The sequence below is a fragment of the Salvelinus fontinalis genome, chromosome 18 (genome assembly GCF_029448725.1).
Source record: "Salvelinus fontinalis isolate EN_2023a chromosome 18, ASM2944872v1, whole genome shotgun sequence".
In the NCBI taxonomy this organism is placed as follows: Eukaryota; Metazoa; Chordata; class Actinopteri; order Salmoniformes; family Salmonidae; genus Salvelinus; species Salvelinus fontinalis.
In genome coordinates this window covers 47584981-47603538 of record NC_074682.1, presented here as the reverse complement: position 1 = coordinate 47603538, position 18558 = coordinate 47584981, and the positions used below count along the sequence as shown (strand labels likewise).

Below are 18558 nucleotides of genomic sequence, written 5' to 3'. Positions count from 1 at the left end.
TATAACGAGTAAAAACATGACCTGAGAAATATTACTGGCTCCACTAATGCTTGGAAAAAGAACGGGTCGGTGTCCACCGTGCGTCCGGCGCAGCTGGAAAGGAGTTCCTACCTACACGTGTTTTTGTTTTATAGTGGCTGTGATTGGGCAATCGATACCATTCAAAGCGTCATCACGTAAAGGCATCCAGGGGAAGACGTAAGCAGTGTCCGTATCCTTATAGCATTCACAGTGGCCTTTAAACTGACTCCAGATCAGGGGCCAAAATGTGTGAAATCTGACTCCATGTCAGGGAAATTGCTGTAGAATGAGTTCTGTTCCACTCAGAGACAAAATTCCAACGGCTATAGAAACTAGAGACTGTTTTCTATCCAATAATAGTAATAATATGTATATTGTACGATAAAGTAGGAGAGTAGGAAGCTGTTTAATCTGTAATGCAAATATGCTAATGAGTAAACAGCACCCCCTGTAGTCGCAAGAAGTTTTTAAATTAAAGCTGTAACACAACAAAATGTTGAAAAAGTGAATGCACTGTATTTCACTTCTATCATAGGTTAAACCAATTGTTTATCCCCAAGGGTTGTTGAATGAAACGATTCCTCTTGGATGGCTCAAATAGGTTTTGCCGCTCCGTCGGAATACTGTCCAAATTCTGGCCTCCCGCGGTGAGAACCACTAGGAGGTCTGGTGTGGGAAACGGGAGGGAAACGCTCAGAATATTGTGTCTGGAAAATATCCCTCGCAATCCATCGGACACACAAACATGTCCACATCTGCTCGTTGATGCTCCATTGTATCTAATTCAAACAAAAATATAATTTACGCTACTTTTTCATGTATATTTGTTTTCAAATTGCATTCCAGGGTGTCATATTTTCAAGACCGAGAAAATACCAAGCGTTCATGTCGCAATGAAACGAGCCATGATGCTGTGAATGAAGCTATTTTATCTGATGAATTTATGTGAAGGTATTCCAACATTTCTCTGCCTCTGGTCCTGTGGGTTGGTTTAATTAACACTGCAAATGAACACTAGCAGTGAACATGTGTCGGCACTAGTTAGCCATGATGCTAATGGCTCCCTGTCTCCGGCTAGACAACTCCATAAAGCTCAGCCTCATGGGAAACGGGGGAAATGTTGTTGAACGTGGAGAATACCACCGGGAGGTTGCACTATGCTACATCTGAGCAAATGCTACTAAGGGGGAAATAAATATGACCGCTTTAATTGCTTCGGTTGAGGGAAGAGAACATTTATGAATGTGAACCGTGTCTGGAAGGAGATTTTAAAAAACAGATGGAGGGTGGGGTGGGTAAACAGCCGAGTAGATTAAGGCAAGACAAATAACGCCAGATGAGTTCTGGCACGCTGCCGCTAGGTTTTGTTATTGACGCAACACCGCTACTCAGGCAACTACAGATGCCTCAACACCACCCTCCACAACCTCACTGCAACCCCCCTACCTCATCTGGTGCTAGCCCAGACGCACCCTTCCACCCCCCCCACCCCCCCCTTGAACCAGATGAAACAAAATTAGCATCCAGTGGATGGATGATGGGGGAGAGAGAGAGTCCAGCTGGAATATGACAAGTAACCATGGAAACTTATTTAACAGAATCAGAGGGCTATGAAGGATGGGGGGGGGGGGGTATTTAGATATTTTTCTTAATGCAGTTTGACACACTGTCTTCTCCTGCCTCTGATCATGCTGCAACATCCCTCATCACGACGCCACCAATATTTTTGGTAAATCGTAAAAAAATATACAGACGCACCAAATGTAGATAGAGCAACGTTGCCTCGCTATTCGTCTCTAGAACACAGAAATATTTCATAGACAAGGGTTTTGTAAAGGGAACAGTGTGTGGATTATTGAAAACCTGGATGATGTAATGCACCCGACATCACAATGCATTTCACAGAAACTGAAATGCAATATAAAATATTTATGAACATGTGTCCCCTGGTACACAAAGACTTTAAACCTACACCCCCGATCAACATCACAATTTTCAAGTCCAACAAGCAGGAAAACCAGCCCAGGCTGTGCAAACTACAAGAAAAACAGTCCTGACCTGGGATAGGGTTCCCCCTGCGGTGATGCATTGGCTTTCCTCGTGTAACAGGCATGAGCTCTCATGTCATTGTGGTAGCTATAGCTGTAGTTAGTTGTTTTCATTTTGAAATAGTTCTAGATAGCTAGCCTTTGAGCTGAGCTAGCTACATGGTGGCTTGTTTGTGCCAAAAGTTTTACTCAAAACATTGAAACTTGATTATCAATGCAATAATAAAAAAGAACAGGGCTGGTTTTGAAATGTAATGAAAACATAACTACATACCATTTTGTAAACCCAGTACATTGCTTGATTTATGAAAACAATTAGCATTAGCCACTGGTGTCTCAATATATAGAAATAATACAAAATAATATACAGTATATGCCATTTAGCAGATGTTTTTATCCAAAGCAATTTACAGTTATGCGTGCATGATTTTTTTTATAACCTAGCCCATCTGGTCAGTGCTTTATTTTACAATCCTGCTGCTAAAATGTGGTAACAAAGAGGACTTTTGGCGCATATTTCAAAGAAAAGCTGTTAGCCTAGATTAGCATTAACCTAGCTGTTAGTCTAGATTAGCATTATCCTAGTTGTTAGCCTGGATTAACATCCCATTTGTTAGCCTAGACTAGCATTTGGCTAGCTGTTAGCGTAGATTAGCATTAGCCTAGCTATTAGCCTATATTAGCATTAGTCTAGCTGTTAGCAGCATCATTAGCGCCTCACCTTTCTGTTCTGCTTTGAGCTGCTCCTCCAGCTGGAAGTCATTCTGCCGGTTGCCCAAAACGAAGGCCAGGAAGGAGAGGATGAGGGCGTCCATGATGCCAACGATGGCCAGCATGTAGGCCCAGCGCACCGAGCAGTTTCCCAGCGTGTACTTCCCTGTCTCCTCGCCACACATGTCTCGTACCACCTCCGCATCCCAGCCATCCGGGAAGATCGTACAGCCCAGGAGCAAACACACAGCTATGGGGAATAGAGGAGGTGGAGGGGGAGAGAGGAGATCTAGTTTAACGACCACACTGCTACTGTATGTTTTAGCGTACTTGAGACAGGGTGAAGTACACTATACATACAAAAGTATGTAGACACATCTTCAAATTAGTGGATTCGGCTGTTTCAGACACAACCATTGCTGACAAGTGTATAAAATCGAGCGCACAGCCATGACTGTACGATTGTTTATCCCATGTGTAACTCTGTGCTGTTTTTGTCGCACTGCTTTGCTTTATCTTGGCCAGGTCGCAGTTGTAAATGAGAACTTGTTCTCAACTGGCCTACCTGGTTAAATAAAGGTGAAATAAAATAAATAAATAACAAATCTCAATAGACAAACAAGCTGCGAATGGCCTTACCGAAGTGCTCAGTGACTTTCAACGGGGCAGCGTCATAGGATGCCACCTTTCCAACCAGTTCGTAATTTTCTGCCCATCTAGAGCTGGATCACCATGCGCAATGCCAAGCGTCGGCTGGGGTGGTGTAAAGCTTGCCGCCATTGGACTCTGGAACATTGGAAACGCGTTCTCTGGAGTGAGGAATCATGCTTCATAATCTGACAGTCCAACAGACAAATCTGGGTTTGGCGGATGCCAGAAGAAATCTACTTGCCCCAATGCATAGTTCCAACTGTAAAGTTTGGTGGAGGAGGAATAATGGTCTGGGGCTGTGTTTCATGGTTTGGACTAGGCCTCTTAGTTCCAGAGAAGGGAAATCTTAACGCTACAGCATACAATGACATTCTAGACGATTCCGTGCTTCCAGCTTGTTTCAGCATGACAATGCCCCCGTGCACAACGCAAAGTCCATACAGAAATGGTTTGTCGAGATCGGTTTGAAAAAGCCCTCACCTCAACTCCATCGAACACCGTTGGGATGAATTGGAACGTCGACTGCGAGCTAGGCCTAATTGCCCAACAACAATTCCTGACTTCACTTCACTACTTCACGCTCTTGTTGCTGAATGGAAGCATGTCCCCTCAGCAATGTTCCAACATCTAGTAGAAAGCCTTCCCAGAAGAGTGGAGGCTATAGCTGCAAGGGGGTACCAACTCCATATTAATGCCCATGATTTTGGAATGAGATGTTCGACAAGCAGGTGTCCACATAATTTTGTTCATGTGTAGTTTCGGGGAAGTGGGAAATATTATGAAGTGTACAGATTTAGAGGGGGGTGAGGAGGATAAATGAAGTGTACACTAGAGAGGGGGTGAGGAGGTAGATTCAGGGGGTATGGAATGGAGGAGTAGTATAGGGGGGACAGCGCACGGGAACGGTGTTGTGTTGGGAGGGTTAGGTGAGATTTAGGCAACAACATTTTGGGAGTAAGGAAAGAGTACAAAATAAGGGGACATGGAGCAAAAAGGAAAGTGATGGAAAGAAATAAAGTTTTTTTAAATGTGACACTGCATTTCACACTGCATCGTAAGTCAACCCTCATTGCCAATGGAACCGCTTCGCAAGCATCCCTCTCTGTCTTGCTAATTACACTCAACCAAGGCTGAGCCAGAGGGAGAGAGAAAATATTAATAACGAAAACAGCAGGAAGAGGAAATCTTCATCTTCACCCAAGGCTCAGTGGAGTCAGTGGAGAACACTGACGCTGCAGCTGAGCCCAGTGAAAAAGACCCCCAGATAAAGAGGTGCGTCTGTCCTTTGCCACACCACACAGTCATCTATAATACGGTTCAAGCTGCCACTGTATGTTTTAGCGTACTTTGCTTGAGGCAGGGGCACTATATATGGATTCCTGCGGCCAAAGGGATCAACTTGAAGCAGAGATACACTGCTCCACTTGCACTGTTTGTGGAACGTGAAACCGGTGTGAAATGGCTAGCTAGTTAGTGGTGTGCGCTAGTAGTGTTTCAATCGGTGACATCACTCGCTCTGAGACCTTGAAATACTTGTTTCCTTAGCTCTGCAAGGACCGAGGCTTTTGTGGAGCACGATAGGTAAAGATGCTTTGTGTTTGACTGTTGTCGATGTGTGCAGAAGGTCCCTGGTTCAAGGCGAGGAGAGGGATGGAATCAAGAGTGTTACATTTGATACTGTTGACCCGGATCACTCAGTTGGGCTTTTTCATTCAATAGGGTTTTCAGTAATTTTATCTAAAGCCATCCCTTTAAATACGGTGTACCTTTAAGTTTGAATTTTATCGTCAGACTAGAATATATTGAGAGAACAGGTTCAGAATATTAGGGATCAATGAAATAAAGACATCTTAAACTATGCACATTCGTCTCCGTTTCAGCACCAATTGGTAGATTTAAAAAATACTCTGATCTTGTAGATTATTTAGGGTTAGGAAAGTATACTGATCAAAAATATTAACTTAACATGTAAAGTGTTGGTCCCATGTTTCATGAGCTGAAATAAAAGATCCCAGAAATTCTCCATACGCACTAGAAGCTTATTTCTCTCAAATTTGGTACACAATTTTGTTTACATCCATGTTAGTGAGCATTTTTCCATTGCCAAGATAATCCATACCCCTGACAGGTGTGGCATATCAAGAAGCTGATTAAACAGCATGATCATTACACAGGTGCATCTTGTGCTGGGGACAATAAAAGGCCACTCTATAAAACACAATGCCACAGATGTCTCAAGTTTTGAGGGAGTTCCTGACTGCAGGAATGTCCACCAGCTGTTGCCAGAGAATTTAATGTTAATTTCTCTACCATCACCTCTACCATTCTCTACCATCACCTGCTGGATCGTCTGAGGGGGAGGGATTGGGGTGCTGAGGAGTATTTTGGGCTGTAATAAAGTCCTTTTGTGGGGAAAAACGAATTCTGATTGGCTGGGCCTGGCTCCCCAGTGGGTGGGCCTATGCCCTCCCAGGCTCAACAATGGCTGCGCCCCTGCCCAGTCATATGAAACCCATAGGTTAGGGCCTAATGAATGTATTTAAATTGACTGATTTCCTTACATGAACTGTAACTCTTTAACATTTTTGAAATTGTTGCATGTTGCGTTTATATGCAGTCAGTGACCAAATCGCCCTCTAGTGTCCTCATGGATGGAATGTTATCAACATTTTTCATAATTTATAAATTATATTTGAAAAAAAATGTTGAAAATCCGGTGTTTCTATGTAAAACGGTTTTGTTATATTTCAGTCTTCTGTGATGTATATGACGTGTAATATTGGTATGCAAACTGAAAATGGATTACATTTCAACTATCTGACGTGGTACATGTCTTCTTTTTTAAAAGTCAATAATTATGTGTGTGGGGTGTATACTTTTGTTTCAAAGTAGATTTGTTTGACTACCATGAAACACTGTGTAACCCTGATTTAGCCCACTGCTTCAAACCAGAATAAAAAGTGAGTGTCTCCAGACAGAAGTTCTGTTCATCTGTAGTATACAACAGGAGGAGACAGAAAAGTAAACGCATCACTCCTTCATTTTGTCTCTACTTTTATGAGGAGCAGGGAGACAGATTGTTTTCTGTCAGTGTCAAAGCCCAACGAGCGCTGATCTACGAGCACCGAGCGCCTATCTACAAGCGCCAATCTACGAGCGCCTATCTACCAGCGCCTATCTACGCTGTGAAGGAAGAAGGTCCTTTGATCCACTGCTGTCACACACACGCACAGAGGAGGAGGAGGCAGAGCGCTTTTTTCATTATTGATAATGAAGAAGAGGGAGAGAAAAAGAGGGTGGGAGGGAGGGAGGGTAGGTGGAATGGAGGGAGGGAAGGAAGGAGGTAAGGTGGGAGGGAGGGAAGGTGGAGGAACGGAGGGAGGCAGGGAAGGAAGGTGGAGGAATAGAGGGATGATGGGAGGGAGAATGCCAGAGTGAAAGAAAGCCTCAAAGGAGTAGGAAAGAAAGGGAGGATGAAAAAAGGATTGGCATAGAAAGGAGAGAGAAAATGTGGAGAACCCTGAAAAAGAGGGGAAAGAGATGGAACAATTGTGAGAAAAATAAGATAGAAGGATATTTTGGGAGTCTGATATGAAGAAGGACGTGATAATGATTCAGATTCATCGTTACTATGACCCCCCCCCCTCCTTCCCTCTCTCCCCAACCTCATATACCTCCCTGAAATTGATTCATAACACTGTGTCCTATGGGCATCTGTCCCCTTTGTCTGTTTGTTCTTCCCTCACATAACAAGGAGAACTGGCCCTCGTCCACCGCTGCTTTCATTTAGCCACACAAACACACACACACACGTTCGCACACACACAAGCACATACACACACACACACAGATATGCATGCATGTACGCACACACACTGTCACGATCGTGTGGAGGAGAGACGGACCAAAACGCAGCATGCGGAAAATAAGCCATCTTCATTTATTATTGAAGAAGGCAAAACGAAACAAAACACTTTCAAACTAACAAAACAACAAACGACCGTGAAGCTAATAAACGTAGTGCACACACACACACACACACACACACACACACACACACACACACACACACACACACACACACACACACACACACACACACACACACACACACACACACACACACACACACACACACACACACACACACACACACACACACACACACACACACACACACACACACACAGGCTACAAACGTTCTACATAGACAATTACCCACAACAAACTAAAGCCTATGGCTACCTTAAATATGGCTCCCAATCAGAGACAACAGAAATCAGCTGTCTCTAATTGGGAACCCATTCAGGCAACCATAGACTTACCTAGACAACTACACCCAACATAGACACAGCTAGACACATTCACTCAACACAAACCCATACACTACACCCAACACCCCCTTTACCATATAACCACCCAAAACCGGCAAAACACAAAACATTCCCCCATGTCACACCCTGACCTAACTAAAATAATAAAGAAAACAAAGAATACTAAGGCCAGGGCGTGACACACACACACAAACTCACACATGCACAACAGACACATGCAAACATAAGTTGTAACAGTCCTGACCTGTTTTATGTTGTTTTTTATGTGTTTATGGTCAGGGCATGTGTTTTGGGTGGGCAGTCTATGTTATCTGTTTCTATGTTGGTTTTGGGTTACCTGGTATGGCTCTTGATTAGAGGCAGGTGGTTTGCGTTTTCCTCTAATTAAGAGTCATATTTAGGTAGGGCGTTCTCACTGTTTGTTTGTGGGTGATTGTCTCCTGTGATGTCTTCGTCGTTGTCGATGTATTTTCACATTCGGGGCTGTTTGGCTGTTCGTGTGTTTCGATGTAACGTTCCTGTCCGTGAGTTTACGTTTAGTGATGTGAGTTTATGTTCAGGTTTCGTTCTACGTCGTTTTCTTATTTTGTAAGTTTGAAAGTGTTTTGTTTTGTTTCGTGTGGCCGTCGTATTTATAATAAAGATGGCTTATTTCCCACAAGCTGTATTTTGGTCTGAAGATCCTTCTCTCCTCACCTCTTCCGAGGATGAGGAGAGCGACAGCCGTAACATAAGTGTACTGTAGAAACACATACACACAAAATCTAATAATTAAACACTAGATACACAAAAGCAAACACCTTTATTTTTTCTGGTCTGTTTAGCAATTTAATGACTGAGTTTCAATTAAAACCACCGTAGTAACGGGTTGCTTCCTCACGCACTATTCATCATGCCCTGGGGAGCCACTTCATCTCTCTCTCTCTCTCTTGTTCTTTCTTTGTTTCTCTCGCTACACTAACCACAATGTATTCCACTTTGGTGAACACAAATAAAAGGTTTATTTCAGTGTAGACTAATAAAAAACTAATAACAGATAACATCCACTAGATTCAGGCATAACCTTTTAGAAGTTATATTACTTCATTAGATCACACTGGAATGGAGTACTATTAATGTTATATTACTTCATTAGATCACACTGGAATGGAGTACTATTAACGTTATATTACTTCATTAGATCACGCTGGAATGGAGTACTATTAACGTTATATTACTTCATTAGATCACGCTGGAATGGAGTACTATTAACGTTATATTACTTCATTAGATCACGCTGGAATGGAGTACTATTAACGTTATATTACTTCATTAGATCACGCTGGAATGGAGTAATATTAACGTTATATTACTTCATTAGATCACGCTGGAATGGAGTACTATTAATGTTATATTACTTCATTAGATCACGCTGGAATGGAGTACTATTAACGTTATATTACTTCATTAGATCACGCTGGAATGGAGTACTATTAACGTTATTTTACTTCATTAGATCACGTTGGAATGGAGTACTATTAATGTTATATTACTTCATTAGATCATGCTAATGGGCTACAACAAAAATGTGTCCTGTTGGGGGTAGTGCAGGACCGGAGTTGGGAAACACTGGTCTACAGGCCAGATGCGAACCAAGACCTCACACTACATATGGGTCCCCAAAACGTGTTATTTTATTGGGCCGTTCCTCCTGATTAACTCCCTCCTTCTGATTCTATCTGATGGAAGGAGAAGCCTTTGCAAGATGGAACTCTGGGCTTGTACTCATAAAACGTCTCAGGAAAGGAGTGCTTATCTAGGATCAGGTCTTCCCTGTCCATACACGTTAATCAAAAGTTTATTTGTCACGTGCGCCGAATAAAACAGGTACCTTACAGTGAAATGCTTACTTATAAGCCCAAACCAACAGTGCAATTAAAAAAAAAAAGTATTAGGTACACAATAGACAAGTAAAGAAATACAAAATAATAAGAAAACAGTAAAATGACAGTGAAAATAACAGTAGCGAGGCTATATACAGGTGGTACTGGTACAGAGTCAATATGCGGGGGCACCGGTTAGTCGGGCTAATTGAGGTAATATGTACATGTAGGTATAGTTAAAGTGACTATGCATAGATGATAAACAGAGAGTAGCAGCAGCGTAAAAGAGGGGGTTGGCGGGTTGGGCGAGAGTGACGGGACACAATGCATAGTCCGGGTAGCCATTTGATTACCTGTTCAGGAGTCTTATGGCTTGGGGGTAAAAACTGTTGAGAAGCCTTTTGGTCCGAGACTTGGTGCTCTGGTACCACTTGCCATGCGGTAGCAGAGATAACAGTCTATGACTGTGGTGGCTGGGGTCTTGGACCATTTTTAGGGCCTTCCTCTGACACCGCCTGGTGTAGAGGTCCTGGAGGGCAGGCAGCTTAGCCCCAGTGATGTACTGGGCCGTACGCACTACCATCTCTAGTGTCTTGCGGTCGGAGGCCGAGCAGTTGCGGTACCAGGCAGTGATGCAACCAGTCAGGATGTTCTTGATGTTGCAGCTGTAGAACCTTTTGAGGGTCTTAGGAACCATGCCAAGTCTTTTCAGTCTCCTGAGGGGGAATAGGTTTTGTCGTGCCCTCATCACGACTGTCTTGGTGTGTTTGGACCATTCTAGTTTGTTGTTAATGTGGATACCAAGGACCTTGAAGCTCTCAACCTGCTTCACTATAACCCCGTCGATGAGAATGGGGGTATGCTCGGTCCTCCTTTTCCTGTAGTCCACAATCATCTCTTTTGTCTTGATTACGCTGAGGGATAGGTTTGTATTCTGGCACCACCCGGCCAGGTCTCTGACCTCCTCACTATAGGCTGCCTTGTCGTTGTCGGTGATCAGGCCTACCACTGTCGTGCCCTGCCATGCAGTCGTGGGTGAACAGGGAGTACAGGAGGGGACTGAGCACGCACCCCTGAGGTTGCTCCAGTGTTGAGGATCAGCATGGCAGATGTATTGCTACCTACCCTCACCACCTGGGGGCTGCCCGTCAGGAAGTCCTGGATCCAGTTGCAGAGGGTGGTGTTGAGTCCCAGGTTCCTTAGCTTAGTGATGAGCTTTGAGGGCACTATGGTGTTAAACGCTGAGCTGTAGTCAGTGATTAGCATTCTCACATAGGTGTTCCTTTTGTCCAGGTGGGAAAGGGCAGTGTGGAGTGCAATAGAGATTGCATCATCTGTGGATCTGTTTGAGCGGTATGCAAATTGGAGTGGGTCTAGGGTTTCTGGGATAATGGTGTTAATGTGAGCCATTACCAGCCTTTCAAAGCACTTCATGGCTACGGACGTAAGTGCTACGGGTCTGTAGTCATTTAGGCAGGTTACCTTAGTGCTCTTGGTCACAGGGACTATGGTGGTCTGCTTGAAGCGTGTTGGAATTACAGACTCAATCAGGGACATGTTGAAAATGTCAGTGAAGACAACTGCCAGTTGGTCAGCACATGCCCGGAGCACATGTCCTGGTAATCTGTCTGGCCCAGCGGCCTTGTGAATGTTGACCTGTTTAAAGGTCTTATTCGCGTCGGCTACGGAGAGCATGATCACATAGTCATCCGGTACAGCTGATCCTCTCATGCATGCCTCAGTGTTGCTTGCCTCAAAGCGAGCATAGAAGTGATTTAGCTCGTCTGGTAGGCTCGTGTCACTGGGCAGCTCGTGGCTGTGCTTCCCTTTGTAGTCTATAATAGTTTGCAGGCCCTGCCACATCTGACGAGCGTCGGAGCCGGTGTAGTACGATTCAATCTTAGCCCTGTATTGGCGCTTTGCCTGTTTGATGGTTAGTCTGAGGGCATAGCAGGATTTCATATAAGGTATTGTCCCGCACCTTGAAAACGGTAGCTCTAACCTTTAACTCAGTGCAAATGTTACCTGCAATCCATGGCTTCTGGTTGGGGTATGTACCTACAGTCACTGTGGGGACGACGTCCTCGATGCACTTATTGATAAAGCCAGTGACTGATGTGGTGTACTCCTCAATGCCATTGGAAGAATCCCAGAACATATTTCAGTCTGTGCTAGCAAAACAGTCCTGTAGTTTAGCATCTGCTTCATCTGACCACTTTTTAATAGACCGAGTCACTGGTACTTCCTGATTTAGTTTTTGCTTGTAAGCAGGAATCAGGAGGATATAATTATGGTCAGATTTGCCAAATGGAGGGCGAGGGTGAGCTTTGTATGTGTCTCTGTGTGTGGAGTAAAGGGGATCTAGAATTTTTTTCCCTCTGGTTGCACATTTAACATGCTGATAGAAATGTGGTAAAACTGATTTAAATTTCCCTGCATTAAAGTCCCTGGCCTCTAGGAGCGCCGTCTCTGGGTGAGCGGTTTCCTGTTTTCTTATTTCCTTACACAGGTGACTCAGTGCAGTCTTAGTGCCAGCGTCCGTCTGTGGTAGTAAATAAACAGCCACAAATCTTTTTTATGAAAATTCGCTTGGCAAATAGTGTGGTCTACAGCTTATCATGAGACTTTACTACAGGCGAGCAAAATCTAGAGACTTCCTTAGATTTCGTGCACCAGCTTTTGTTTACAAATATACACAGACCCCCCCCCTCGTCTTACCGGAGTGTGCTGTTCTATCTAGCCGGTGCAGCGTATATCCCGCCAGCTGAATGTTATTCATGTCGTCATTCAGCCACGAATCGGGTTACGAAGATGTTACAGTTTTTGATGTTCCGTTGGTAGGATATTCATGAACGTACCTCGTCTAATTTATTGTCCAATGATTGTACGTTGGCAAGTAATACTGAAGGTAAAGGCAGATTTCCCACTAGCCGTCGGCGGATCCTTACAAGGCACCCCGCCCTGTGTCCTCTATACCTGTGTCTCTTTCTCTTGCCAATGACGGGGATTTCGGCCTTGTTGGGTGTCTGAAGTACATCCTGTGCTTCCTGCTTGTTGAAGAAAAAGTCTTTGTCTAATCCGAGGTGAGTTATCGCTGTCCTGATATCCAGAAGCTATTTTTTGCCGTAAGATATGGTGGCAGAAACATTATGTACAAAATAAGTTACAAATATCACGAAAAAAAACACATAATAGCACAATTAGTCACCCGTAAAACGGCTGCCATTTCTTCTGGCACTGTCTTCTTTAGTCAATAATCATAATGAATTCATTATGATTATTCATTATGATCTAAAAACGTATTCTAGATCAGCACTCCCACTCTGAGACACTTAATGAATATGGCCCTGGACTTGTGACTCTGGACTCTAGATAATTCATTTAGGCCTGAATTCTAACTTGAGATCTGTGCTCTAATCTCGAGTTTTCACTTAATTCTTCCATTGGCATCAATGTATGATTAACTGATCAAATTCCTCCCCATTCCTGTTCCTCTGTGATCTGATTGGCTGCCTTGTGATTGTGGCTGGCAGACACAGGTGAACAAGATTTAGACTTAATGATTAATGAACCCTCAACTGTATTTTCTCTCACTCCCTAAGCACATGCTGGTGTGTATGTACAGTGTGTGTGTATGCGTTTGGGCTCGGGTTGAAGATCAGCGCAGAGCTGATCCCATTTTGAGACACAGCACTTTGAAGTAGTTTTCTTCCCATCTCTCTTTCTCTCTCACATACAGGCACACACACACACCCACACTCTCTCCATCCGTCCGTCTCTCTCTCTCTCTCTCTCTCTCTCTCTCTCTCTCTCTCTCTCTCTCTCTCTCTCTCTCAGAATTGTCAGTATCACCAGGCTGTCTGTTCTGTCTGCAGGGAGACAGTGCCCTGATGTAACACTAGTGCCACCTCCATCACTCCTGTCCTGCTCCTGGGCTTTGGTCAAACGTAGTGCACTATATAGAAAATAGGGTTCAATTTGGGACTCAGATAAAGTCTTTCTCTTGCAGAACCGCGGCAGCTCCCAATTCAAAGGATAAGGGGATACACCCACACGAAGTGCACTGTGGATGTACACCAAGATTATAGCTAAGTAGTGACCAACTGAGAGCTGTTCCTTTATTAAATACAGTTATGATTATCACACTCTGTGTGAAAAAACATATCTACTTATCTTTCTGTGCTTTTTCTAGCTTTGCGCTTTGGGCTTTTGAGCAGCTTGAATTATTTTGTGAAAAAAATACTTTATTGGGAATTTATTTGATTTGGGGACAATTACTAAACAATAAAAGAGGTCCAGGTATCTTCATAGAATCTCCAATAGCGGTGACAAGGCTTGGAGAAGCGCTCCTAAATGGAGAGGCCAGTCGACATTAGCTGGAGGAGTCGAGGTCCCATGTGAGTGTCTATTTGCTTGCATCCCTAATGGCACTCTATTCCCTATGTAGTGCACTACTTTGATATGGCTCTGGTCAAAAGTAGTGCATTATCGGCCCTGGTCAAAAGTAGTGCACTATATAGGGAATAGGGTGCTATTTGGGATATATCCTCTATCAGAGGATCTGGGGGTGTGTCCTCTAACTGGTTCCCCGCTGATTTCATAGACTGGTCTGATGCCACAGAGAGCAGAGAAATAGAGGTACAGACTTCAGTCTGTTTGAGATGTAGAATTGTAATGGGCTGCATGATGGCGCCAAAGATTCCACCATCTGTAACCATGACAGTTAAAACTACACTGACACAGACGGCTTGGCACGAAGCGACAATGTGACAAACAGTTTGCCAGACTCTCTATATAGGACTCTAGTAGCCTACTGTCTTGTTATATATTACACAGTAATAAAACACATTGTGGAAACATTTCATTTAAAGGGGCAATCTGCAGTTGTAAAGTGACTATGCATATATGATAAACTGTGACCGAGCAGCCGGACACAAACCTAAGATCACCATGGGCAATGCCCAGCGTCGGCTGGAGTGGTGTAAAGCTCGCCGCCATTGGACTCTGGAGCAGTGGAAACACGTTCTCTGGAGTGATTAATCACACTTCACCATCTGACAGTCCGACTGACAAACCTGGATTTGAACGCTACCAGCCCGAATACATAGTGCCAACTGTAAAGATTGGTGGAGCAGGGAAAATGGTCTGTGGCTCTTTCATGGTTCGGGCTAGGCCCCTTAGTTCCAGTAAAGGGAAATCATAACACTACGATGACATTCTAGAAGATTCTGTTCTTCCAACTTTGATGCAACAGTTTGGGGAAGGCCCTTTCCTGTTTCAGCATGACAATGCCCCCGTGCACAAAGCCAGGTCCATACAGAAATGGTTTGTCAAGAACAGTGTGGAAGAACTTGGACAAGTCAGCTGAGAAATAGATTTTCCCACGCTCTTTGAACATAACTACATTTCCCAGATGTCCCTCGAGGCATCAGAGTTCCATAGGTGTTAATTAACTTTTCGTTGGCCCAGCTGGGAGAAAGGGGCGTGATGGGCAGGAACAAATGACTTAATCAATTATTCTGTTAACCCAACGCTAACGCAAGACTGCACACACAGACAAGCAAACACACACACACACACACACACACACACACACACACACACACACACACGTACACACACACACACACACACACACACACACACACACACACACACACACACACAAGCACATGATCACATACAGGAATGCATCAAAGCCATCAAAGGCACACAAACATACACATACTGTAAACAGTACATCAGAACTACTAAACCAAACTGGAAAAAACATCCTGTACAGTGCTTCAGGTCTTTTAAGATTTATAGATTATCTTAACCCACTTGTGTTAGTTAGTTAGAGTATTTAAATTAGGGTAAAACCATGATTACTGTATACACCTCAGTAACATTTCATATTGGTTGAAGCACTATCTTATTCATCTCCATAACATAACCCTTTACTCAGTTTATATCAGGTATCATTTCATTGAATGAATGCCAATTAATTGAATAATGACACCGTTCATTCTACTTCCCAGTTCCAATTTCAGCTCTTTTGAATTAGCATTGTGTTTCCTATCAGTAGCATTGTGTTTCATATCAGTAGCATTGTAACGATACTCTAAATCCTCCTCCTCCTCAGACGAGGAGAGGAGAGAGGGATCTGAAGACCAATATGCAGCGAGGTATGATGACATGATTTATTGATTTAAACAAGACACGACATAGACAGAAAACGAACTATACTTGAATAACTACAAAACAACAAACGACGTAGACGCACCTGAACATAAGAACTTACGTATAACGAAGAACGCATGAAAACAGGAACAGACTACATAAACCGAACAAACAAAACCGAAACAGTCCCATGTGGCGTAACATCACACAGACACAGGAGACAACCACCCACAAACAAACAGTGTGAAAACACCTACCTTAATATGTCTCTCAATCAGAGGAAATGAAAACCACCTGCCTCTAATTGAGAGCCATATCAGGTCACCCTTAAACCAACATAGAAACAGAAAACATAGACTGCCCACCCAAACTCACGTCCTGACCAGCTAACACATACACAAACTAACAGAAAACAGGTCAGGAACGTGACATAACCCCCCCCTCAAAGTGCGTACTCCGAACGCACCACCAAAAGTCTAGGGGAGGGTCTGGGTGGGCATCTGACCACGGTGGTGGCTCCGGCTCCGGACGCTGTCCCAATTCCACCATAATAAATCCCCGCTTCTGTGTCTTCCTCAAGGTGGCGACCCTCGCCACCGACCTTGGACTGGGAACCCTAGACATGGGTCCCGCTGGATTTAGGGGCCGCCCCGGACTGAGGGACGGCAGCTCCGGACTGAGGGACAACACCGGGACAAGGGGCAACACCGGGACAAGGGGCAGGTCCCGGCTGATAAACTCTGGCAGATCCTGGCTGGCTGGCTCTGGCGGATCCTGGCTGGACGGCTCTGAAGGCTGGTCCTGGCTGGACGGCTCTGAAGGCTGGTCCTGGCTGGACGGCTCTGAAGGCTGATCCGGTCTGACGGAAGGCTCTGGCTGATCCGGTCTGGCGGAAGGCTCTGGCTGATCCGGTCTGGCGGAAGGCTCTGGCTGATCCGGTCTGGCGGAAGGCTCTGGCTGATCCGGTCTGGCGGAAGGCTCTGGCTGATCCGGTCTGGCGGAAGGCTCTGGCTGATCCGGTCTGGCGGAAGGCTCTGGCTGATCCGGTCTGGCGGAAGGCTCTGGCTGATCCGGTCTGGCGGAAGGCTCTGGCTGATCCGGTCTGGCGGAAGGCTCTGGCTGATCCGGTCTGGCGGAAGGCTCTGGCGGCTCCGGTCTGGCGGAAGGCTCTGGCGGCTCCTGTCTGGCTGACGGCTCTGTAGGCTCTTGGCAGACGGGCGGCTCTGTAGGCTCTTGGCAGACGGGCGGCTTTGCAGGCTCATGGCAGACGGGCAGCTTTGCAGGCTCATGGCAGACGGGCAGTTCAGGCGCCATTTGGCAGACGGGCAGTTCAGGCGCCGCTGGGCAGACGGGCAGTTCAGGCGCCGCTGGGCAGACGGGCAGTTCAGGCGCCGCTGGGCAGACGGGCAGTTCAGGCGCCGCTGGGCAGACGGGCAGTTCAGGCACCGCTGGGCAGACGGGCACACCTGTAGGGAGGAGACGGAGAGACAGCCTGGTGCGTGGGGCTGCCACAGGACCCACCAGACTGGAGAGACCTACAGGAGGCTTGATGTTAAAAGGCACCTGAAGGACCGGGCTGTGGGGGAGCACTGGAGCTCTGGTGCGCAGCCTTGGCACCACTCCCCCAGGCTGGCATACTACTTCAGCCCGTACCCTCCAGAGTGCAGGCACAGGTTGAACCGGGCTGTGGATGAGCACTGGAGATCTAGTGCCTACTACGCGCACTTCTCCCTTAGGCTCCACTCCCACATTTGCCCGGTACGAGCGGAGCGTAGGCATAGGACGCACTGCACCCTCCCAGCGCCCCGGAGACACAGCACGCAGAGCCGGCGCAGGATACCCTGGACCGAAACTGCGTACCGGAGACCAGACGCGCTGAGCAGGCACAATACGCCCCGGCTGGATGCCCACACTCACTTGACACTTTCGGGGGGCTGCCCTATAGCGCACCAGGCTATGGGCACGCACTGGCGACACCGTGCGCTTAACCGCATAACACGGTGCCTGACCAGTGACGCGTTGCTTATAATAAGCACGAGGAGTGCGCTCAGGTCTGCTACCTGGCTTAGCCACACTCCTCTCTAGCCCCCCCCCAAAAAATTTCTGGGGTTGCCTCTCGTACCTGTCCCGCTGTCGTGCTGCCTCCTCATATCGCCGCCGCTCAGCTTTCGCTTCCTCCAGCTCAGCTTTGGGGCGGCGATACTCCCCAGCCTGTGCCCAGGGTCCTTCTCCATTCAACTCTTCCTCCCAAGTCCACAAGTCCTGGGATTTCTGTGGTTGCTTTCGCTGCCCTTTTCCCCGCTGCTTGGTTCTGGTAATTTGGTGGGTGGTTCTGTAACGATACTCTAAATCCTCCTCCTCCTCAGACGAGGAGAGGAGAGAGGGATCTGAAGACCAATATGCAGCGAGGTATGATGACATGATTTATTGATTTAAACAAGACACGACATAGACAGAAAACGAACTATACTTGAATAACTACAAAACAACAAACGACGTAGACGCACCTGAACATAAGAACTTACGTATAACGAAGAACGCATGAAAACAGGAACAGACTACATAAACCGAACAAACAAAACCGAAACAGTCCCATGTGGCGTAACATCACACAGACACAGGAGACAACCACCCACAAACAAACAGTGTGAAAACACCTACCTTAATATGTCTCTCAATCAGAGGAAATGAAAACCACCTGCCTCTAATTGAGAGCCATATCAGGTCACCCTTAAACCAACATAGAAACAGAAAACATAGACTGCCCAC

General features: G+C 45.6%; 1 protein-coding gene across 3 annotated transcripts in view; it reads right to left on the bottom strand.

Moving 5' to 3' along the window:
- LOC129815660 (LHFPL tetraspan subfamily member 4 protein-like) overlaps nt 1-18558 on the bottom strand; it is a 63575-nt gene that overhangs the window by 17858 nt on the left and 27159 nt on the right. For all 3 annotated transcript variants that reach the window (XM_055869657.1, XM_055869658.1, XM_055869659.1), the window contains exon 2: nt 2791-3030. In XM_055869657.1, coding sequence (XP_055725632.1) covers nt 2791-3030 — 240 coding nt within the window. The remainder of the gene's footprint in view (nt 1-2790; nt 3031-18558) is intronic.